This window comes from Microtus pennsylvanicus, chromosome 2, assembly GCF_037038515.1.
Source record: "Microtus pennsylvanicus isolate mMicPen1 chromosome 2, mMicPen1.hap1, whole genome shotgun sequence".
Taxonomy (NCBI): Eukaryota; Metazoa; Chordata; class Mammalia; order Rodentia; family Cricetidae; genus Microtus; species Microtus pennsylvanicus.
Window position 1 is genome coordinate 30,172,849 of NC_134580.1, and position 24,113 is coordinate 30,196,961.

The window sequence follows — 24,113 nt, forward strand, 5'->3', positions numbered from 1 at the left end:
CCTGGCCATGGAGGAGGTCAGAGAGACCCTCTACTGTGACAAGGAGACATTTAGCAGTATCTATCAAATGCTGACAACTCTGGGACGAGGAACTTTTGCCACAATCAAACTGGCCTTTCACATGCCCACTGTCAGCTACGTGGCTGTGAAGATTCTGGCAAATGTGAATGGGGACTGCGCCCCGAACCACAATGAGGTTGATATAATGAGATCCCTCGTTCATCCGCATATAATCAGGTTCCTTCGGGAGGTGCAGACACGGGACATGACTTATCTCATAATGGATTACGCCTCCAAAGGGGACCTCTTGCGTCAGATTCGCAAACCGGGAGGCTTACAGGAGTGCGAGGCTCGAAGGCTGTTTGGACAGGTAGTACAGGCAGTGAAGTACTGCCACGACAACTGTATCGTCCACAGGGACATTAAGGCAAATAACATCTTGATCGACGCCTCTGGAAATGCCAAGCTCTGTGATTTTGGCCTGGCAGTCAGAGTTGTCCCTGGGACAAAACTAAAGACTTTCTGCGGCACTCTGGCCTACTGTGCCCCGGAACTCTTCGGAGTGGAGCCATACGATGGCTATGCCAGCGATGTTTGGAACTTAGGCGTGCTCCTCTACTACATGGTGGCCAGGCACCTTCCGTTCCAAGCGAGCTCTTCTATGGGGTTGAAGCAGCAAATTTTGGCTGCAAACTTCAGCGTTCCTCATCATGTCCCACTTGATATTTTCAACGTAATCGTGGAAATCTTCATGATCGGCCCCAACAGGAGGCCCACCATCAGTCAAATCCTGACGCGCCCCATGATCAGGAACAGCCAGGCACGGGCATCCATCCAGAGTCTCCCAGGCACCCTGAGCCCTAGCATTGTCGGCACCATGGCAGGTGAAGAAATAATTGAGTGTCTAGAAGTCCAAAAATTTGATCAGGCGATGGCCACATACCTGAGTCTGCATCACCAGGCCCCCGGGGGAGACTGCTGCCATCACCAGGTGAAACCCACAACACCCATGGAGCCAGGCCTTGCCCACCTATCCCACCTGCGCTGTCCTGTGGCTGATTCCCTCATTAGCAGCAGCCCGGACAGCAGCAAGAGTTTCTCTCCATCGAAGATCGGGTTGTGTGGCAGCCTGACGGCGAGGGCCCAGACATCCTGCTCTCTGTACCACCCTCATGGGGCAGACCACAATGAGGCTGCAAATGATGCAGAGAAACTCTGCAGCTCGCTGGGGACGACTCTGCGTGTAACCCCCAAAGGCTCCTCCCTTGGGGACACACTGCTGACCACCAGACAGGAAGAGGCCATCAGCCATGGTCAGCCCCAGGATGCCGGGCCAGCTTCCTCCCAAAACCAGAGGCGTCACCGCTGGAAGAGGGTCAAGAAAACCCTTGTCAATGGCTTCCGACACCTATGTTGCTGCCTGCCTCCTGCAGAGAGTAACCATGCCTCCCGTGAGAACCAGGCTCCACAGTCAGGGGATCCTAGAGGCACCCACAGAACCAGGTGAGCACCTTTCTCACTTCATCTGATTTGTACTTTTCCTCCTGTCCTTTGTGATAAATGATGCCTGTGTCCACTATGGCACACTGTGAGCATAACAATCTGTCCCTTCAGAAAGACCAGGTGTCCCCTGAAGTGTGACCTCAGGCTTGTTGAGCAACAGGGGGACAGCAGAGATGCTGAGCCAAGCAGGGAGAGGTGGGGGCAAGGCCAAAGGAGGCAAAGATTCCTTGGAGGAACATGTTGGGTACTTGGGCGCTGCTGGGCAGTGCACTAAGTCTTGTGTGTTTTGAAGTCACTAAGAGTCTCCTTCCTGTGCCTTTCTCTCTGAAGCCCCGAAGAGGTCGAGCCCCAGCTCCATGGCTTCTGAGCCACGGGTTGGGGATCGGTCTGGATGAGATTCAGACAGCCACTCTGGGGACCCATGCCAGATGCCCAGGACACCATCTGGCCACAGGCCCCTCCTGCAGAGGAAGAGCTGTCCACTCCAGAGAACATCTATCTCTCCAGGTAAAATCCCAGGCAGGAAGGGTAGGCTTCCCACAGGGTCTAGCTCAGTGTGGAGGACTGAGGTGCAAAGGTGCCCTAGGCTGTCTTGTGGAACAATAGTGCCTTGCCCTCTCCCCATGCCTGCGGGAACATCAGAAGTGGTGCTCTGGGTAGTGACTGACCTTTGCCCCATTTCTTGGCAGACAACACGGTCTTCTCCATAGGGTGAGACTTCTCTCCCCCAAGGAGAGTATTCCTAGTCAGCCTGGCCTAAGTTGGGTTGCCAGGTTGAGAATGTGTCCTGCAAGCAGCCCTGTAGGACCGACTCCTCTAGAGGGTAGGCTCCCGCAAGAACCTTTAGCAGGAATCCCCACAAGTAATTCCAGCAGGTTCCATTGCTTGAGTCCTCAGACCCAAAGCTTGGGAAAATCTGAGCTGGGGAGTGAGTGACCCCAGGGCAGCAGAGTCCCCCTCTCCACCAATTCTGCCTTCCAGCTACTCACCTCCTGCCTCTGCCTGCTTGTTCCTTCAAGGCCACCATTCTCATCAGTGACAACTAGCTCCTGCACTTAACACCATGTGCCACACACTGAGGGACTGGTAGGTGTCAGAGTTAAACCTGAAAACCTAATGAGGGGTCAGCATCCTGCTGTGCCTCCTGCCTCCAACTTGCCTGAGTCTGCCTGAATCTGCACTGGCCAGTGAAATTCTTTAAGAAGGCTTCTGTTTTTCCCAGCCTTTTAAAGGTGAGCAGGCTTTTCCACTTCTTTTGGAGGTGGGTGGGGTGTGCTTCCGGGAAGCTGCCTCATCCATGCCACAGTCACATTGGTAAAATCTCATCTCGTGTTTTTTCTGCCTAGACCTTGCCAAACTGTGACAGCAAGAGACCCAGAGAAGACTGTGCGACTGGTGTGGTGGTCCATCTCTCCAGCTGTCTTCCTCATTAGAACCATCCTGGGTATCTTCTATATTCAAGAATGTGTCCCAGCATTCAGCGCAGGTCGTTGTGATGGCGGATACCCCGGCCTCTGGTGTCACTCTGTTCTCCTGCCCCCCCAAATTTTATGGCGATATCTCCAGACTCGGATCCCCCTCGTTTCTCCTTGGAGCGCTGCGGTTTCAAGATACAGAAGTGTGGCTTATCCGAGCCCCTCCAGACTTTGCCCCACAGTGGTGAGTGGTCACTCTCACCCCACCCACTGGGAGTATCCCCCCCCACACACACACTCTGGAAAATGAACCCACCCCACACTGTGAACCTAGAACTGTAGACAGCATTTCTAATAACTCGGGGAATCAGCCACATTCTGTCCAACCCAGGCTGGTTTCTTAAGTCCCAGCATCGTCTAGCCTCAGTTTCTTGAGTCTGGAACTACAAGTGGGTGTCACATGTTCTTTTGTTTTGGAGAATCATTTTTAATTTGTTTGTTTGTTTGTTTCTTTTTCATGACAGGGTTTCTCTGTAGCTTTGGAGTCTGTCCTGCTGTCCTGGAACTAGCTCTTTTAGACCAGGCTGGCCCTGAAATCACCTGCCTCCCGAGTGCTAGCACTGAAGGCGAGCACAGCCACCACTGCCTGGCTTTGTTTTGGAGAATCTTACCATCCTATGCAGCAGTTAAACTCGGATCTTTCTGCTTCTACCTCCCAATGGCAGCTACCGAGCCCAATATTATACAATGCTGGTGATGAAATCCAGGGCCCATTCATACTAGGCACAAACTCCATATCTGAGCCTCGTCCCTCGCTCGCCTGCCTTAAACATTACTTAGCCATTAACGATGGGGATTAGATTTAATGTCAGCACTCAGGAGACTGAGGCATGGAAATGGTAGGCTTCGCGGCCAGCATGAGATAGGGAATACCAAGCTAGCATTACACACAGAGGGTCTGTCTCAAGAAACAGTCAGGAGCCGGGTAAAGCCAGGTCGTGATGGTGCAGCACATGGGAGGCAAGGGTGTGTGGATCTCCGAGTTCCCTCCCAGCCTGGTCTACAGAGTGAGTTCCAGGACAGCCAGGGCTACACAGAGAAGCCCTGTTTTGAAAAGCAAATATTAAAAAACGAAGCAAGCAAGCCAGGAACGGTGGCACGTGTCTGTTTTCAGTACCTGGGAGGTGATGCATGCTGATCAGGAGTTCTAGGCCTCACCCAAGCCCCACACAACAGAAGTTAGTTGAGACCAAACTCAGTGTTTAGCACCCTAGCCTAGAAAAGCTGCGTCTAGCCCCGGCCTCCCGCTTTGCAAAGGATCTAGCCAGCCTCTGCTTTCTCACTTTCTTTCCTCAGCCGCAATGGGTGGCATGTGCCCCTCTCTGGCTCTAAGACTGTTAAGGGCAAACTGGATGGCAAGAGGTGGTGATGCAGGGTCCTTACTGGCAGCCCTCAAGCTGGAGAAGCCACCTTGCTGGCATCGTCAACAGAGGTGGGAGGAAGACTCACTTGCCTTTTGTAGAGTTCTTCAACCCTGTCCTTGTCTGTTCCCCCTCACTGCCGACTGTCGGTACCTTGTACTCATGGTCGTCTATTTTCTTTGCGAAAGCATATGACTCTTAAACCCCATAGTGGCATATCTATTGGTTCCTTCTAATGAAGAATCCTTTCTTTTTCTCTCCTCTTGTTTGGACTCCGGTTTACTGTATGTAGTCCCGGCTGCCAAGGACCGTCGATCCTCCTGCCCTCAGCCAACTGAGTGTAGGTGGTATAGGTATGTAACTTGTCTCAGTGTATTTTAGAAGTTTTACTTTTTAAATCATCTATGTAGGGATGGATATCCTTCATATTTTAATCCTTCTGCCTCTGCGTACAAATGTAGGGATTACAGGAATTCCACACCAAGCCTGGTTTTTTGGTTCTGAAAACCAAACCCATGTTTCTGCTTGGTGAGGAAGAGTTACCCTAACTGAGTCACACCTAGAACTCAGGCAGGCTAGCCTCAGACTAGGTATTTCTCTCTGTAGCTGAGAAATACCTCCTGATGGAACTGAAGATCTTACACATTGACCCTGATTTCTCTCTCCCCTCTCTTTCTCTCTTTCTCTCTTTCTCTCTTTCTCTCTCTCTCTCTCTCTCTCTCTCTCTCTCTCTCTCTCTCTCTCTCTCTCTGTCTCTCTCTCTCTCTCTCTCCCTCTCTCTGTCTCTCTTTTAGCCTTTCTAGATGACCTGTTTTTCTGACTGAGAGTCTTTAGAAGTTGCACACACAAGGGGTGTAGCTGGACGCCACTCTTCTTCTGAAGCTAGTGAGCTGTGTTCTTTGTGGGGGAGGAAGAGCAGGCTGTCCCAGTCATGTATCATCTCAGAGTCCCCAGACTCTCCCCTGTGTATCCAGGCAGCGTTGAAGGTATGTTCTGACCAGAAGCCCTCGAGTCGCCCGCAACTAACTCCCTATGCACCTGCGTGAAACAAAATGGAAGTCACCAGCCCTAACCAGCCCATGTCCCGACCTCAGGCTGATTAAACTAGGAAGATGGAGCCTCACCCCCACTGCTTGAAGGTTTAGTCACCTCACCCCTTGGGGCAATCTCCTATCCCTCACATTTAGACAGTTCTAGGGAGTTTGTGGATTTGTCTTAAAACTAGATGATAGAGCTAGGGTGAAGGTGTATGCCTATAATCCCAGGACTCTAGAGGTTTAGTCTAGTGACTAGCCATAAATTCAAGGCCAGCCTGGCCTCCATGAGGAACAGTAGGCTAGGCTTTGGTGGCTCTCTGTCTAAAACACAGAAAGTGAACAAAGGACTAATGCTCACTGTGCCTAGCATACACACTGGCTCTGGGCCTGGCTTCTTTAGCATAAAATGAAACCAGGTGGAGCATGCCGTGAATCCCGGTATTGGGGGGAAGACACAAGAGGATCAGAGAGTCAAGGCCTTCTTCCAACACAGAAAGTTGGAGGCCCGTCTAGAAGGAATGCCACTCTTTTTGAAAAACCAACAGCACCTACCCCCAAATCTTAATGCCCCAATCTGAGAAAACAGTGACATAGCAGCCCATTCCAACCACGTATTCCTTGTGAATCAAAAGATCTTTCTGACAGAGAGAAGAAATTTGGCATCCAGATGTGCAGGGCTATTTCCTGTGACTCACATCTGGAATTGTCCTGAGCCAATTGAGTTCATCCTTGTGCACAGCACTGAGGAGCTGTTGGGTAAGTACTCCCTGCTGGCCCTGTGGGAGGCACTGACAGGAAGGTTTGGGGAACATGGAGATCCCCACCTGTGCCAATGAGAAAGGCAGGAAGGCTGCTGGCCCTGCCACACATCAGAAACTCTGATGTTGTGCTGCCCCCTTGTGGCACTTCTGTACCAGTTCCGTGTTAGTGAGCCTGGTTTCCTGGGGTCCCTGCTTCAATTCCTGCCACAAATTGGGGTGACTGGGTGTGCTCAGAGGTGGGGTCGGGGGAAGCTTCCACTGCTCTGTACCCATCTGACGTGATTCTATCCTTCTTTACTTCATTCCATTTCTACAGTATCCTAATAAAAGAACAAAATAGCTGTCATAGATGTTCTGTCCAGGGGTTGTCCCTGAAGAAATTTCGTAAACTACATTGCTGCTTCTTCCTGGCCCCGCTATCTATAAAGAGAAACGATTGGCACTAAGCAAGAGTGTGAAATCGACTCCCTGGGTGAGATTCAGAAGCACAAGAAGCCTGACAATGACTGTCTGTCTGTACGCTGTCTAGTTACCTTGTTTGGTATGTGTTCATGTGCAGAATCCAAGGAAAAGGACCGGCAGGCTTGCTGAAGCTGGCCACCCCGGCACCTGGAGATGGAGACAGGTGAATCTCCGTTTTTGTTCTGTTGTTGTGATTTTTTTGTTTTGGAGACAGGGTTTTTCTGTTTGGCCCTTCCTCTCTAGACCAGGCTGGCCTTGAACTCACAGAGATGTGCCAGCTTCTGACTCCTGAATGCCAGGATTGTGGGTGTGTGCCACCTTTGAGGCAGATGCATTTCCACGTCAGTGGCCTTGAGAAAGCCTGTGTTAAAACACAATGTGCCTGGCACTCGAAAGTGACATCTGACACCGAACACCTGTGCTACACACACATACCTTGAGCTTGCAAGTGTGTGTGTCTACGGACACCGCTGCACACGTACACAGTGTAAGCATATAGTGTGTGAGTGCATCTGCACACACTTAAGTCAAAATAGTGTAAGGAAACACAAGGTCAGCCTGGGGCGCTGTGGACCTTTAGTCCCAGCAGTTGGGAGGCAGAGGCAGGCAGATCTCCCTGACGTCAGCTTGATCTACAACTGCAGAACTTGCTGTCCCAGGAATCCTGGGCTACCCACAGAAGTCGGTCTATAAAAAAAACAAATAAGGTAAAGGGAAAAGAGGAAGCAGTACAAAGTTAGTTGAAGAAGCAGGTAGAAGATCTGACCTCCTCTGCAGGAGCATCCTGCTGGCCAGACCTAGGAGAACGAGACAGGACGCTGCTGCTGAGAACACTGGGTGGTCCTCTCTGGATGCTAGATGGTTTGCAGAGCCCAGCAAGCCAAGCGCTGGGTATCTTATTACTGCTGGGTAGAATTGAGTTGGTGGGCTGACAAGCTGATCCCAGCTTTGTTAGCACTGTGGGTCACCTGGATGTCTCACCTCTCTGCAGCACGGGACTAGACGCCTCTCAGAAGCCAAGACCCTGCACTAGGGAGAAAAGAAGGCCACCTTGATCGATTCTACTGGAGCTAACCCCTGCTTCTTCCCCAATCATGGCAATATATGTTTCTATGTTGGAAATAAAATGACATTGTTAAATGATCTAGCTTTTGGTTGTTTGGATACAGGGCCTGTTGTCTGAGAAATCACATCTCTAACACACAGGAAGCAGAGAGGGAGAGTTATCTGTAAGTAAAGAGGGCAAGGCTTTAAGTTCTCTAAGCCCACCCACAGTGACATACTTCCCCTAAGAGGCTCCTGTGCCACAAGTTCCATAATCTCCCGAAACCTCACCACCAATTGGAGACCGAGCACTTACATTCATGAATTTATAGAAGACATTTCGCTTTCAAACTACCATGCCCACTGAGCTAATCCACAGGCCCCAGGGTAATCTTTAGTTCCAAGTCACCTTTTGCTACAAAATTAAGTCTCAAAAAAAAAATCCGAAAGGAAGGCTGGACATAGGGGTGCATCCATTTATTCCCAGCATTCAGGAGGCAGTGTCAGATAGCTCTCTTGAGTGCGAGGTCTACATAGTCTCCAAAATAAATAAATAAATAAATAAATAAATAAATAAAGATGGCTGTTACTGCCTGTAAATTGAAAAGAGAGAAATTTTTGCCAAGTGAGATGGTGTGCGCTCTAGTCCTTGTACTGGAGTAGTGGAGGGAGAGAGATTTATTGGACGTTATCCTTGGCTAATTAGCAAGCTCAACAAGTCTAGGATTTATGAGATTTTTCTGTCTCCACATAAAAGAAAGAGCCGGGTAGGGGTGATGCATGTCTTTAATCCCAGCACTCGAGAGGCAGAGGCAGGTGGATCTCTGTGATTTGGAGAGGAGGTCTACGAAGAAAGACCTTTTCATGCCTTTCCTGATGATCCCTTGGACTCTCAGAGCAACAGGAAAGCACTAGCCAGTTATAAATACCTATAATCCCAGCTCTGTGGAGCCCAAGCAGGAGGATCACAAATTCAATGGCAGCCTAAGAGCCCGTCCCAAAACAAAAGCCGGAGGTGGAATTCCACAGCAGAATGCTTGTGTTGCATGCCCACAGCCCTGGGTTTGAGCCCCAGCAGAGCAGAAACTACAGGGTAAGAGCGGTCTTTGTGGCCATTGGGCTGATAAACTGCTCTGCAGACAATATTCCTGTCAAGGAGAACCATGTCTATAACGTATGTTTGAATGTTTCAGGGAATACAAAATAAGTGATTAGAAATGTAAATGTTTAGGGAAATGTAAATGTACATACAGAGCTTCTTCTTCTTCTTCATCGTCTTTGTCTCCTCCTCCTCCTCCTCCTCCTCCTCCTCCTCCTTCTTCTTCTTCTTCTTCATCTTCATCTTGGTATGTTGAGAGAAGGTTTCTGTGTAGCTTTGGTGGCAGTCCTAGAACTAGTTCTTGTAGACCCGGCTGGTCTTCCGCTTCCTGAGTGCTGGGATTAAAGGCATGTGCCACCAACACCCAAATATACAGTGCTTCGTTTTCTGCCTTTCAGGTGTTTTTGGTTTTTTTGTTTGTTTGTTTTTTGGAATTTCATGTTGTCAAGGCTGGCCTTGATCTCACTATGGAATGAGGCTGGTTTTGATTTTCTTGTGTCCATTTCCTCAGTATTTTGAGTTCAGACATGTGGCAGCAGCCTAGCTTGTGTGTATGTTTGTGTGCACGGGTGGTCATGCGTGTATGAGAGTGAAGGAATCTTTTGGGTGTCTTCTTCTTCTCTCCACAGCTTACATTTGACACAAGGACTCTCACTGAACCTGGAGCTCATTGACTGGCTAGGCTGCTGGGGAGGAGCTTCAGGGATCTGCCTGTCCCAACTGTCCCCAGCTTTTACATGATGGAAGGAATCTGAACTCCAGTCTTCATGCTTACACAGCAGGCATTTTACTGACCGAGGCTTCTCCCACGCCCCTCTTTCCAACCTTTGCAAAGTCTGAAGTTGCTTCTCAATAAGAAAGTGTTTTAAAACTGGATTGTATAACTCGGCGGTGGTTGCACAAGGACTTGGGAGGTAGGCAGAGGCAGGCAGATTTCTGTGAGTTCAAGGCCAGCCTGGTCTACAGAGTGAGTCCTAACTGCTTCCATCACTACTTAGATACCATGTCTTGAAAAAGCAAAAACACATAGATAGATAAAATAAAATAAAAAAGCCCCAAATTTAGACCATACAAGATAGTGACACACTGTCTCTTGAGTGGTAGGATTGCACCCATGTGCTACCACATCCGGCTTTATATAGAAACTTTGAAGAGCTCAGTGGGGGAAGGCGCTTGCTACCAAGCCTGATGAGTTCAGTCCTCTAGACCTCCATTGTGGGGGGTGAGAACAGACTCCCTTGGGTTGTCCTCTGGCTTCCACATATGCTCCATGCCATGAATATTCACTCATAAATAAGCACATAATGAAATGATGATAAAAGGAAAAAGTACCAAGCTGGGCATGGCAACACATAGCTTTAATCCCAGCACTTAGACATGATCCTTACTCTACTTAGACCTTGAACTTCTGATTCTTCTAAGTTGAAGGAGAAGGATCAGAACTCTCAGGCCAACCTTGGCTCAACATTTCCCAGTTGGAGGCTAGCCTGGGTTATATGAGTAATAAGCAAGTGGACCTAGAACCCATGTGATGCCCTATGCGTTAATCTCACCAGCTGGGAGACAGACAGAAGGATTATAAATGCAAAGCCAGCCCGAGTTACATGCCAAGTTCCATGCCTGCCTGGACTGTATAGTAAGATCCTGGCTCCACAAAACAAAACAACAAGGATTATTTGAATATGGCAGCACATGCCTTTAATCCCAGAACTCAGAAGCAAGAGATCTTTGTGGGTTCAAGATCAGTGTATATATGGAGTTTCAGGACTACAGAAAGACCCTGTCAAAGCAATGACAAAAAACAAAATCAATAATTGATTGAGGGAAGAAAAGGGAGAAGGAGGTAAAGACATCACGCACTAGTTGAGTACATGTACACACACATGACCACACATGTTACATACATACACACACACACACAAGCTGGGGTGGTGGCACATGTCTATACTTGAGTTCTTCCCAAGGTCCTGCACATATGATGTCCCTACTGCAAAAATAAATAGATACGTAAATAAAAGAAAAGGTTTAAAGTAAGGACAGTTAAATGCACCATGGGATCCACTACATTATGGAATAATATGGATCTGGGAAGAGGAATAAAAATTTCTTAGCCAGCCTCGGTGGCACATGCCTGTAACTCTAACACCTGAGAGGCAGAGACAGGAAGATCAGAAGCTCAAGGTCATCCTCAGTTAAATATTGAATTTGAGGTCAATTTGGGTTTCAAGAAATCATCTCTCAAAAATAAATAAAACCTTGCAGTATTGGCCTCAGTTATTAAGTAGACACACCTGGGAAGACAGAACCTCAAAGAGTTGCCTTCACCAGATTGGCCTGCAGACATGACTACAGGGTATGTTTTTAATTGGCAACTCATGCAGGGGAGCCTGGTCTCATTGTGGTGGATAATGTGATCCTGGGACAGGTGGTTTTGTTGTACAAGGAAGGTAGAAAGGCAGAGAGACAAAGCCAGTAAGCAGCCTCATCCATGGTCTCTGCTTCAGTTCCTGCCTCCAGCTTTGAACCTCAGCTTTCCTCATTGATGGATGGTGAAGTGTAGTAAAGAACAAACCCCAGTCTCCCCGAGTTGGTATCAGTCATGGCGTTTATCACAGCAGTGGAAACCTAACTAGGAAAGACCCAAAATGTGACTAGACCTCTCAGCCATTTCAGTCCCTTGGGGGAGCCTCCCATTGACTATCACAACAAAGACCAGTATTTCCTGAGGATCTAATTCTCTACAGTGGTGCAACCACCCTAGAAGATTCCAGCCAGGGCTTGTTAAGATTAACCCCTTCTGGTCCTGACTGAAGGCAGGTTTTGCTGTGAGGCCACTCTACTTTGAGACCAAAGCAGGCTTGGTCCCAGCCATCCATCCCAGAAGGCTGTTCACATCACCCCTGAGAGATAAGCAGGGTCAAAGCACTGACAAGAGTCAAAGGTCACCTTCCAGAGCAGATCTAGAGCTGACAGTGGCTCTAGCAGATGTGATAACTCAAATGGACTCAACAGACATCCATAGAACATTGCATCCAAACAGAAAAGAAAATACCTTCTTCTCAGCACCTCATGGAACCTTCTCAAAAATTGAGCACATACTGGGTAACAAAGCAAACCTCAACAGATACAAAAAATTTGAAACACCCCATGCATCTTATCAGATCTCCATGGCTTAAAATTAGAATTCAACAGCAATGCTAATTCCAGAGCCCACAAACACATGGAAATTAAACAATGCTCACCAGCCACAGGTCTCCTTGCCTTCCAGGTTGCTGGATGAAAGCAGGCTATGTAGATTCAGGTACGGGTTCAAGGAGATGCGGTAGTCCTTTGGGGGCTCCTCCAACAGTGACAACCCAGGGGTGGTTGGCAGGGGCACATTGTCCTTCAGGAGGCCTCTAACAAAGACTGGGGCCTCAGAGCCCCACAAGGGTTGGGTGTGGAGTGAGCTGGAATGCTGGGGAATGCAGACTCATGGGCTCCCGGTCTCCCCAGAAGGGCCCAGCAGTGGTGGTAGTAAGGGATTGTGGCTTCCCTCAGCAGGTTTCAGTCCCAGAGCCAGCATCACCATCTGAAGACACCTCCCAAGGAGGGAATTGACAGGTTGGGCACCTGCCTGGAGGTACCCAGAGGAGAGTCTCCCAGGATCTCAGGTTTCTTCAGACTCTGTGTCTGCAGGGCTAACTGGAGCAGGGCAGTGGACAGGGTAGGTCCGCTGAGCCGTAGCATGGAGTGGGCACACCCAAAAGGCCCTGCTGGCCACTGGCACTTCATGCAGCAGAGGATTGAGCAGCAGTTGGAGGGAGGTAGATGGGCCCAGATTGTCCAACAGCTGCAGGACGTTTGGCTCAGGCGGGAGTCCCTTGCCTCGATTGGGAGCTGTGGCCTGGGCAGCAATGAGTGCTGTCAGCATGCTGCGGCCAGGAGGACCTGGAGCACAGAAGGACACACGAAGGTGACTGCCACCCAGGGCCAGGCTACCTGCCCTCTGGTTCTGCAGCCTCTGCCATCTCTGCTGTCTCATACTCCAGTACTGCAAAGCCCCTCAGCTGCCCACCCTGGCCACATGGCAGGTGAAAGAAGGTGGGTATATCGACCGCGGACAGTGCCTGGTGCAGGGCATCCACGTCATTGAAGCCAGGTGGCAGATGGTCCACACAGAGGCACCGGGAGTGCAACAAGGCAGGAGACAGCGGCCCAGCATCTGTGCAATACACATACAGTGTTTGGGGGCCCCAGTGGTTTGCTCTGTAAATCAGCCTTGCCCTGGCAGCCGAGCCGTTCATCATGTACTCTGCAAAGCCATAGCCCTTAGAGTGGCCTGTGCGCTCTCTGTACACTACGAAGCAGCGCTCCAGGCTGCCAAAGGGCCACATCAGCTCCTCACACTGCCTGTGTCACGCTGGGTGGCAGCTGGGCCACACACAACAGAGCATCTGTAGGCTGCAGCTGAACTGACAGCTCCGGCTCTCGAAGCCGGCTCTGGTGGAAGCCTTGATGGCAGCTTCACCCTGCTCCCCTTCCAGCAGGGTCACGAAAGCTGTCCCTTTGTATTTGTCCACCAACTGTCCTTGAGTTCATAGTCGCTCAGAAGATCACAATAGCCTACTTCCTGGTTGGTCAAGTCTCCCGGAAGACCCCGGGTCAGTATCATGGCAGCGGTTACGGAACTGGCACTCAGTAAGTTTCAGGTGCTTCCGGATCTCTTCTGGTTCCAAGGACAGCAGCTCCTGTTCAGGTGCTCATCGATAGGCGGTCCACAAAGTTTCCTCTTTGGCCTCCGCCTCCAGGTTGAGCAGCAGCCAGTGAGTCAAGAACTTTAAATCTTTGAAGAAAGAATTTAAAGAAGACACTAGAAGATGGAAAGATGTCCCATGCTCTTGGGTAGGCTAAATTTACGTAGTAAAAATGGCAATCTTACCAAAACCAATCTACAGATTCAAAGCCATGTCTATCAAAATCCCAGCAAAATTCTTCACAGACCTCAAAAGAACAACACTCAACCTCATATGGAAAAGCAAAAAGTCCAGGATAACCAAAAGAATCCTGTACAATAAAGGAACTTCTGAAGGCCTCACAATCCCTGACTCAAACTCTACTACAGAGCTACAATACTGAAACCGCCTGGTATTGGCATAAGAACACACAGGAGGACCAATGGAACTGAATCAAAGAATGGATATCAATCCACACACCTACAAACACCTGATATTTGACAAAGAAGTAAAAATATAAAATGGAAAAAAGAAAGCATATTCAACAAGTGGTGCTGGCATAACTGAATATCAATATGTCGAGGAATGAAATAGGTCCATACTATCGCCATGCACAAAGCTCAAATCCAGAAGGATCAAAGATCTCAACATGACACCAACCACACTGAACCTCATGGAAGAGAAAGTGGGAAATACACTTGAACAGATTGACACAGGAGACCACTTCCTAAATAGAACCTCAGTAGCACAAACATCGAGAGCAACAGTTAATAAACGGGACCTCCTGAAACTGAGAAGCTTCTGTAAAGCAGAGAACATGCATGGTCAACAAGACAAAATGGCAAGCTACAGATTTGGAAACGATCTTCACCAACCCCCCCCACACACACACACACACATCAGACAGAGGGCTGTTCTCCAAAATATACAGAGAACTCAAGAAATTGGTCATCAAATGAACAAATATTCCAGTAAAAAATGTGATGCAGACCTAAACAGAGAAATCTCAACAGATGAATCTAAAATGGCTGCAAGACACTTAAGGAAATGCTCACCATCCTTAGCCTTCCGAGAAATGCAAATGAAAATAACTCTGAGCTAATATCTTACACCTGTCAGAATGGCCAAGATCAAAACACCAATGACAGCATTTTCTGCAGAGGATATATGGTGGGGTAAATGGTACACTCCTGCATTGCTGGTAGGAATGAAAGCTGATACAGCCACTTTGGGCATCAGTATGGCGATTTCTCCAAAAATTAGGAAACAACCTTCCTCAAGACCAAGCAATACCACTTTTGGATATATATATCTCCAAAGGATGATCAATCATACCACAAGGGCATGTGCTCAACTATGTTCATAACAGTATTATTTGTCATAGTCAGAACCTGGAAAAAACCTAAATGCCCCTTGACTGATGAATGGATAAGGAAAATGTGGGACATTTACACAATGGAGTACTACACAGCAGAAAAAAATAATGACATCTTGAAATTTGCAGGCAAATGGATGGATGTAGAAAGCATCATATTGAAGGAGGTAACCCAGACCCAGAAAGACAAATATCATAAGCACTCCCTCATGAGTGGACATAAAGCAAAGAAAACCAAGCCAATCATTCACAAACCAGAGAACCTGGACAACAAAAAGGACCCTAAGAGTGACACACAGGGATCTAATGGACATGGCAAGTAGGAAAAGACAACTCCTGAGTAAACTGTGAGCATGGGGGTCATAGGAGAGGGTAGAGGGGAGGGGGATGATGGGAGGGGAAGGGAGAAAATTATATCTCACTAAAAACGATAAATGATTGAAAAAAGTAGAGCTGGGAGTGGATAGCTGATCTTGTGGTTTGGTCTTGGGTTCGACTGCAGGACAAACAGGCAGTGGAGACATTTGGAGAAGGTGGGGTGTGGCAGTGAGGGACTGGAGGTCAGACGGTGACAACAATGAGAGCCTTAGCAGTAGCAGATGGCTTAATGCAGGTGGCAATGGATGGTATTTCTGAGGCATGAGATCATAAAGACCTGGAACTAAGACAGCACCAACTGTACCAGGGTTTAGAATCCACATAGACAGAGACACAAAACAGAATTTAAATCATCAAAGTAGCCATGAGAGCTAAAGGAGTCTAAAAACACCCAGAAAAGTTACTTGGGAGTTGCCCTAGCTCCGAGGTCTGCTCTAAATTTTTCATTTGCATTCTCAACTATTTTGGTGGTTATTTGGTTTATTTTGGGAGGATTTCCCCCTCTACTTTCCCTAAAATATTGGCCCAGAACATCAGGTTTCATTGAAGAAACCACATGTGCCTCCCCTTTCAGGGGTGTGAATTCTGGGACCACTGATGGATTTTTTTCCTCTGATCACTTTGAACATAGCAACCCACTGCCTGCTGCGGTCCTAGTTTTCTGTCTGGTGGGAAATTGAATGAGGAGTTTATGGAGAAAATGTGACACAGTCTATTCTTCTCAGCCCCGTAGAAGTTAGTCACTTGCCCTGGAGTGTCCTGGGAAACAAAGCATTGCCACAGCATCCCACAGTCAGTCAGAGGCTACCATGTTACTCTGATCAATCTGAGTCTACTACAAAAGGAATTGATTGCTTTGAGGATGGATGTGATGGGTTCCATGAGCCAAAAGTCATGACAGTATGTTAGGGTCTGTGAGAAGTGGACCATGCTCCCCATCCACTAATAGATGGGTGTCAGTGTGTGCCAGGTGGAAATGTCAACTTGACACACGCTGGAGTAATCTGAGGAAGAAGGAACTTAACTATCTAATAGGTAAGTCTATGGGGAATTTCAATCAGTGTCTGATGTCCCTGGGTTGGAGGTAATGGGTGTATCTATAAAATAAGCTGTCTTAGAGAGGAAAGGAGAGCAAGTCAGTAAGTGGCTTTACTCCATGGTACCTGCTTTGGTTCCTGCCTCGAGGTTCTGGTCTTGACTTCCTGCCCTGACTTCCACTCATGGTAGCTTCTGATAGGAAAGTGAAAGGGAAGTAAAGCTTCCTTCCTCCAGTTGTTTTTGGTCATGATGTTTCTTCACAGGAAGAGAAAACAAGTATACAGTGTCCATACCCGTTGAAGGACAACATCCAGAGCCTGTTATAATTCACACGATTCCACCTACTGTGATTATTAAAGTGGTTTCTATTAGGGTTTGGATGTGTAATACCCAAGAAGGATCCTGTGTTTGAACTCTGATCTCTAGCATGTGGCCATGTTTCAAAGTTGGGGAAAACCTGGTAAATAAACCCAGAAGTAAACGGTAGGACAGGCGGTGTTGTAGAATATTAATTTAAGGTGTGTGACTTCTGTTTAGGTTGCACTTGTTTAACTCTGTGAAGCTGTGATGCTTTGCCTGTCTAAAACACCTGGTGGGCTAATGAAGATTTTAGTGGCCAAACGTAAGGCAGGAGAAAGGATAGGTTGGTCAGTCACACAGAGAGTATAAATGGAAGGAGAAATCGTAGAGGAAGGAACAGAGAAAGAGCAAGAGAACAAGGAGAGCAGGATGCTAGGGTAAGCTATCCAGTTATCCAGACACTGAGTAATAATCAAAGAAAGATACACAGAGTGCTTTAAAAAAAAAACAAAAAACTAAAAAGCCCAGAGCCAGAGGGAAAGGTGGACAAAATAATTCAAAGATAAGAAAAACTGGAAAGGAACAAGCCAAGCTAAGGCTAGGCATTGTAAGTAAGAAGAAGCTACTGTGTATAATTTAATTGGGAGCTGGGTGTCAGGTCCCCAAAAGAACAAAAGAATGAAAGAACAGAAACGATCAAAAAAAAGGGAGATATAGTGAATGCTAACTGGGTGTAACCAGCCTCCCCAGGCCCCTACGTGCCAACTGACCAGGGCAGCCTTCCTGTACTTAGGGACAGAATGTGAAGAAAACCAGTGATCTAAGCTAAGCCATCATTGGTCCATTTCTTGCTCTGACCTCACAATGACAGAACCCTGTTTCTTAACTGCTCTGGCTGAGGCTGCCTCCTCTCCTTACAGTTGAGAGGCTGATTTTCAGTTGAAAGAGTGATTTAGATAGAAGTGAGCTGGTCCCACTTGGTGGATATTCATGAGCTGTTGAATCTGAACACAGTGAGTTTCCTTCAAAGGTCACAGATTTGGGGTTTAGAGGTTTGTGTTTCCAGGATTGAAAATAACCATATCTTCCTTTCTTTCTTCCTCGGTCTGGGGTATAATTTGGGGCAATTTTTATTATCTGCATCAATTAGATGTTTACTCTATTTTAACCTTTAGTTTTAATATTTTCTCTGGGCTCATTCCTTCGTTCACCATTTTAAAACATCTGTTTACATTGACTCTACAACATGAGTATTCTCACAGCGACATTGATCTACACGCACATGGAAAGCTTTGACCACATTTCCCTGATCTCACTGCCTCCTGCCCACCCTTTTCAAGTCCCTTGGTGTTCTCACTTAATAACTCAGTCAGGTACTTTCGAGTCCAGGCCAAGTCATGTGGACTCCTGTCCAGAGGACTGACAGGCACACTGGATGGTGTCCTAAGGAAGGGCACAGATGGATGTCTGCCTGTGCTCTAGCAGAAAACCTCCTCCAAATTGGTTATCTTAGAATCTTTCTGGCAGTTCAAAGTCAGGGCTGGAGAGGGCCAGAGGTAAGAGCTAGATCCCATTTGTGATGCTAATGATGGAACAGGGGATTCAAGAACAGAAAAAGTGAAAGTCTGAAAGAACCTGTTCTTTGAGGAAGAGAGGAACTTCCCTTGGTGGGACATAGCACACCAGGTCCCTCCACCATCTTCTATCCTTCTGTGTGCCTGAAACTGGCCTTATGTGGGACGTTTTCATTTTCTATCAGGGGGCAGGGTGATTGCAGTACTAAAGCTCATGTGTTATCAGGCACGGTGTGGGGGCAATAATCATTTGGAAGCAAAGGATCAGTTCTGCTGGCCAGAGACCTCAAGGAACACGGTCTAGAACAAAACTACCTAGTGCTGGGATGTTCTGCCCAGCACTCCAGAGACCCACCCCAAATACCTGTCCTTTTGGAAAAAACAGGGGGACATTTTGTTGACAAGGACTGCCTTTATTTGATTATCACAAGCCTGGGCTAGAGGAAAACTCTTTCATCTCATCTTTTCTTTATTTTTCCAGACAGGGATCCTCTCAGTGTGGTTCTGGCTGTTATGGAACTTGGTTTGTAGACCAGGCTGGCCTGGACCTCACAGAGAGCTGCTAGCCAGTAACTAAGTGTGTAATGTTTGTACATACGATGCCCTAGGGGTGTGAACGTTCTATTGACAGAGAAGGAACGTCCTGCTTGAACTTTCGTAAACTTCCATCCAGTTTCTTTGGCTTATGCCCCATAGCTGGTTCTGCGTGTGTCCTGTGAGGTCCATTTAAAGGGTAAATCTGTTGATTACTTAGGTAAGGTGAAGGCAGCATAGCTTCAAGAACACAAAAAGGCTGAGTGCCACCCTCCCACCTCAGGTGTTGATGTCACACTCATGACACACTTGTGTCCTTTGTGATGAGGAGCGGCGGGCCGCTTCCTGCCTCCCGGCTAGCTGTGCCTGAAATAATTACACAGAAACTGTATTCTTTTAAACACTGACTGGCCCATTAGTTCCAGCCTCTTATTGGCTAGCTCTTACATATTGATCTAACCCATTTCTAATAATCTGTGTAACACCAAAAGTGCCTTACCAGGAAAGATCTTAACCTGCGTCTGTCTGGAGTGGGAGAATCATGGTGACTACTTGACTCAGCTTCTAGCTCCCAGCATTCTGTTCTGTTTACTCCGCCTACGTAATATCCTGTTCTATTAAAGGGCCAAGGCAGTCTCTTTATTTAACCAATGAAATTAACACAAAACAGAAGACTCTCCCCCATCATTTCCGCTTTTTCTGTTTAAACAAAAAAGAAAGGCTTTCACTTTAACATAGTAAGATTACATATAACAAAACTGTTATCAAGCAAGAATTACAGTTACGATATCTATTTTATCCTTTATCATAACTGAGGAAAACTATAACTATCTATCTATTCTTCAACTCCATCAAAGACTCCAGAAGGATATAATATTACCTAAGTAAATGAGAAGTAAACAACTTACAAAACTCTAGAAATCACAGAGACATCTCGCTGCCTGGACAGTCACCCAAAGTTCCTCTGTACCATTGGGGCATCCATCTTCGGCCTACAGGCCCATAGTATTCAGAGCCATTTCCATGAAGCAGGAAATTTCAAAGGCAGTTTAGTCACAATCTGTTGTGTCCTGCAGAATGTCTCACAGACTCTTTCATGAATCAGGAACCCTGAAAGATCATATCACCTTTAGGCAAGTTCAGCAGTCCTCTTTCTGCGGGTTCTTTGTGGCCAGTCCAGTTTATGCAACAGTCCAGGCAAGAGCAGTTTCTTGCCGAAATGGCTATCAAACTCCATGAGGAGTCTCTTCGATGCCCATCTTCCTCTTGAAGTAGATTGGTGCTGCCAGGAGCAGATGTGTCTCATTGTCATGAAAAGCCCTAAGTTATTAAAACATCAAATGCCATATTCTGCACTCTTTGAAAGATATGAAGAATGTCTATCTAATTGAAATGTATCTCTATATATCTAGGAAATCTAACTAACATGACTACAAATTTGACTATTATTGATGATTATCCATTAACAACATATATACATTACATTTTTAAATGAACTACACAATCACAATACCTTAATCAAGATTAGAAATACATATACATATAACAAAATTGACCTTAAAATCCACAAAAATGCAAATTATTCATATCTCTATCAGTCCGTGCCCTGTGTCTCACAGCCAAGGTTACTTTTGAAGCACTGGGATCCTCAATCATGTACAAGACAAATGCATTCGTTTCCCTTCTGTTTGCTTTTGCTTTTTTGTTTGGTGAGAGAGTGTCTCCTGTACTACAGGCTGGCCTCAAGAGCACTGTGTAGCCAAAGATGACCTGAACTGCTGGTCCTCCTGCCTCAACTTTCCTAGCTTTAATAATTGCCATGTGCCGGGCCACAGCGGTGCATGCCTTTAATCCCAGCAATCGGTAGGCAGAGGCAGCTGAACCTCTGTGACTTTGAGGCCAGCCTGGTCTACAGAGCTAGTTCAGGGACAGCCATGATTGTTAAACAGAGAACCTGTCCTGACAAACCAATAAAAAAAAAGCCAAGTGCTCACCTTTATGAGACTTTTCATGTTTTTCTGTCAGTTTAATGGCCTAACCTGAATCTACCTGATTTTAATTACTATCTTCTCCCCAGGGCCTGACAATCAACACCTCACCACATAGGCTGAGGCCTAGCGGGATTTCTGGTCCCGCTGTTACCAGCTTGGCCACAATCACCAAATGTAAGTTTTAACTAAGCCCTTTTCTTCTATTTACCAATAAAGTCTTGGGAGTCAGAGCCGGGCGGTGGTGGCGCACTCTTTAATCCCAGCACTTGGGAGGCAGAGGTAGGTGGATCTCTGTGAGTTTCAGGCAGCCTGGTCTACAACAGCTAGTTCTAGGACAAGAACCAAAAGCTACGGAAAAACCCTGTCTCGAAAAACATATGCAAAAAAAAAAAAACCTTGGGAGTCAGATGTTGGGATGCTAACCTGCTAGCTCAGAGAAGCCAAGAAGCAACGAATCTACTTTCCTATTTGGACAGAGACCCAGCAAGAAAAGCATCTTTTCACTCATCCCAAACTAAAAAGACCCCGAATAGCTAAGTGCCTCCCTACACAATCCTGTGCATCCCTCTCTTCCTATATTGCTGGCTGGTTTGTTCTTCCTTGGCTAATTCTTGTCAACTTGTTGCCCACTCCACTCCCTGAGTTTCTTTGTTTGTCTTTTCTTTTCTTCCCTTCATTTCAGTTTGTTGAGACAGATGGATAGGTACGCCTTGCAGAGTGAGGTTGGATATTTATTTAGTGGATATGGAGGGAAGGGGAAAGAGGAGAGGAGCAGAGAGGCAGAGAGAGACAGAAACAGAAAAGGGAAGAGGAGTAGTAGGGAGAATGGAGCAAGGCAGAAGCGGCCTCTTCGAGAGGAGAGATGGGAAAAGCCACATTCTCCTGATCTCATTGCTTCCTGCCCACCCCTCTCAAGTCCCTTCATGTTCTTATTTTTTCACTCAGTCGTTCTGTACTTGGTGACAGAAGGGGAAGAAAACCCGTGAGCTGTGAAAAGCCACCATTTGTCCTTTTCTTGCTATGACCTCACAATGCCAGCGCCTGTGCCATCACATCACTGGCTGAGGTTGCCTCCTCTCCTTACAGTGCAAGCGGGTTCGTGAGGTGGAAAGTGGTTGGAGCTCTGTGCTGGTGAAAGAGACTATTTGGACTTTCAAGAGCTGCTGGACTCCAACATAGTAAGTTTCCCTCCAGCTTTGTTGCCTTTGATTGTTGTTGTTGTTGTTTTTTTGTTGTCTGTGTATTTATTCATTTTCTGGCTTGATTTATGAGCTTACTTTTTCATGTTTTTTTTTTTACTCTGGTTATTGTGTGAGTGTATGGGAGGAGAATTCAAGACAGAAATTCTCTGTGTAACAGAATAACTCTGTGTATGGCCTTCCTGGAACTCAGTCTGTAGATATGGCTGGCCTCAAGCTAAAAGATTACCTGCTTTGCCTTCTGAGTGTTGGGATTAAGGGCATGTGCCACCGCAGCCCGGTAGTTTTTATATTTAAGTTGTGCATCTTGGGGCATAACTTTTCATATTATTATTTTATGTGTATGAGTATATTGTTTTCTTTCTTTGTGTGTACCAAGAGCCTCGCACCTGCGGAGGTCACAAGAAGAAGACAGATTAGCTAGAACTCGAATAACAATTGATTGTGAGCACCATGTGTGTTGGGCCTCGAACCAGGGGTCTCTGAAAAAGCAGGAGGTGCTGTTAAACACTAACTCATCTCTCCAGAACCTCTTTCTTTAGTTTTACTTCTTCATTTACTTTTGTTATGTGTTCTTTGGTTCCTTTCTCTTTTCTCATTTCAAGCCTTTCCTTGTTATGGCGTACCATATCATAGGAACAATTTAGTCCTGGCAATCGCAGGAACATCTCTAATGCATTCTGAGCACTTGATCATGTGATTAACCCACGCTGCTATGCTTTCTTCTCACACGACCTCCTCCACATTCCTAGGAGCCTCCTCTTATGTTGAGGACCTCCTCCTGCTCCCAAGTTCCACATATGAGAGAAGAAAAGTGACACATTTGAAGGACTGGCTTTTCCCATGTAGAGCGATCTTCTCTGGTGACAACCATGTTCTTGAGAGCACCACAGTTTCATCCTTCTCTGTGGCCGTCCTTCTGTATGACTGTGGCACTCTTGCCCTTAATTCTGTTTCAGTGTTGTGTTGTCAGGCTAAATGCGTAGAGCTATTCCTGCAAGGATCCTTGGGAGCATATTTTAACCGTGAAGTATGGCCTGACTTATGTGAATTTGGTGAAAAGTATTAAGTAGTATTATTAAGGACTTTACATCTATGTTCATCATGGAAATAGCCTCTATTATTCTTCATTGTGTTTTCCTGGTTTGGGCATGAATGAGTTTGGAACTACTAAGGACCTTTCTATTTTATGGAGTATTGAGGAACACTGACATTTGTTTTCAAGAGATTGGGAGGATTCATCAGTAGGTTTGCCTGCTCCTGGGCTTTCCTATGCAGTTTCCTTCCTCATAAATATTTCAATCTTGTTCTTCATCATGTCTTCTTACTTGAATTTATATCAAGAAGTTTCTCAATTCCATCCACATTTTCCAGTCCATGAGAAGGACTCTCAGGGTTTTCAAAAACAGATTTCTTTGGGAGATGGGTTAGCCTGGAGAAACAGCCCAGTAGTTAGGAACATGGACTCTTCTCGCAGAAGACCAGGTCTGCCTCACAGCAATCCCATGACAACATAACTTCTTGAAGTGCCGCACCTAGGGGATCTGTTGCCGTCTTATGTCTTTCCAGGTCATAGAAAGAAAATTAATCAAAGAGACTTATATCACTCTTTAAAATTATATATAGTACATGTGAGTGTACATTTAGGTGACCTCAAGTGTGTGTTTGTGTGTATACATATGTGTGTGTGTGTGTATATGTGTGTGTGTGTGTGTCTGTGTTTGCCCTTGAGATCGTCCACGCATGTGTTTAGATGCCCTCAGAGGGCAGAAGTGTAGGATCTCCTAAACTGGAGTCACTTGATCCGCTTGGCCTGGGTCCTGAGAACCAAACACAGGTCCTCTGCCAGAATAGTAAACCTTCTGACCTCCTGAGCCATCTCCCCACCTAGACACTCTCTGTTTTCAGGGTGTCTGTTGTCTCCTCAACTTCTCATGCATATGATTTTATTAGTATCTTGTCTCTCAATGAGTGTTCAGCTCAAGTAAGAGGATGATTCTCCTTCCCAATCAGTGGCTCGTAGCTTCTGCGACCCTTTGTTTTCTTCTCTCAGTTTCTGGGTGAATCCGGCCAACCTGACCTGTGTTATGTTCTGCTGTCCACTGCTTTGGAAGGTACTTCCTTCCCTTCCTGAGCACTACGTAGCTGGTTAGGTTGCCTGAAATATCTGTGACTCTTTTTCTCTTTGGAATGTAGGAATTCATAGTGATAAACATTCTCATTGGTGTGATTTAAACTGTTTGTTTAAAGTTCCCGTTGTGTTTCAG

At 46.7% G+C, this 24,113-nt stretch overlaps 1 protein-coding gene and 1 pseudogene across 1 annotated transcript; one reads left to right on the top strand and one right to left on the bottom strand.

Annotated features, from left to right (window-relative positions):
* On the top strand, positions 1-7,742 carry LOC142843394 (sperm motility kinase 2B-like). Its single transcript, XM_075960694.1, has 11 exons — positions 1-1,503; positions 1,834-2,010; positions 2,523-2,735; positions 2,850-3,162; positions 3,443-4,410; positions 4,632-4,692; positions 5,134-5,325; positions 6,022-6,132; positions 6,454-6,609; positions 6,697-6,762; positions 7,591-7,742. Exons 1-2 carry the CDS (start codon positions 8-10, stop codon positions 1,868-1,870), a joined length of 1,533 nt encoding a protein of 510 aa, XP_075816809.1. The 5' UTR covers positions 1-7; the 3' UTR covers positions 1,871-2,010; positions 2,523-2,735; positions 2,850-3,162; positions 3,443-4,410; positions 4,632-4,692; positions 5,134-5,325; positions 6,022-6,132; positions 6,454-6,609; positions 6,697-6,762; positions 7,591-7,742.
* Positions 7,743-11,980: 4,238 nt separating this feature from the next.
* LOC142844142 (ribonucleoprotein PTB-binding 1 pseudogene) lies at positions 11,981-24,050 on the bottom strand (annotated as a pseudogene).
* Positions 24,051-24,113: the final 63 nt, after the last annotated feature.

What these genes read in the sequence shown, in the direction of transcription:
- LOC142843394 (XM_075960694.1), top strand. Translation starts at nt 8, where the DNA reads ATGGAGGAGGTCAGAGAGACCCTCTACTGTGACAAGGAGACATTTAGC. An exon ending in AGAGGCACCCACAGAACCAG is followed by an intron (nt 1,504 to 1,833) that starts GTGAGCACCTTT and finishes TTCTCTCTGAAG; the next exon opens with CCCCGAAGAGGTCGAGCCCC.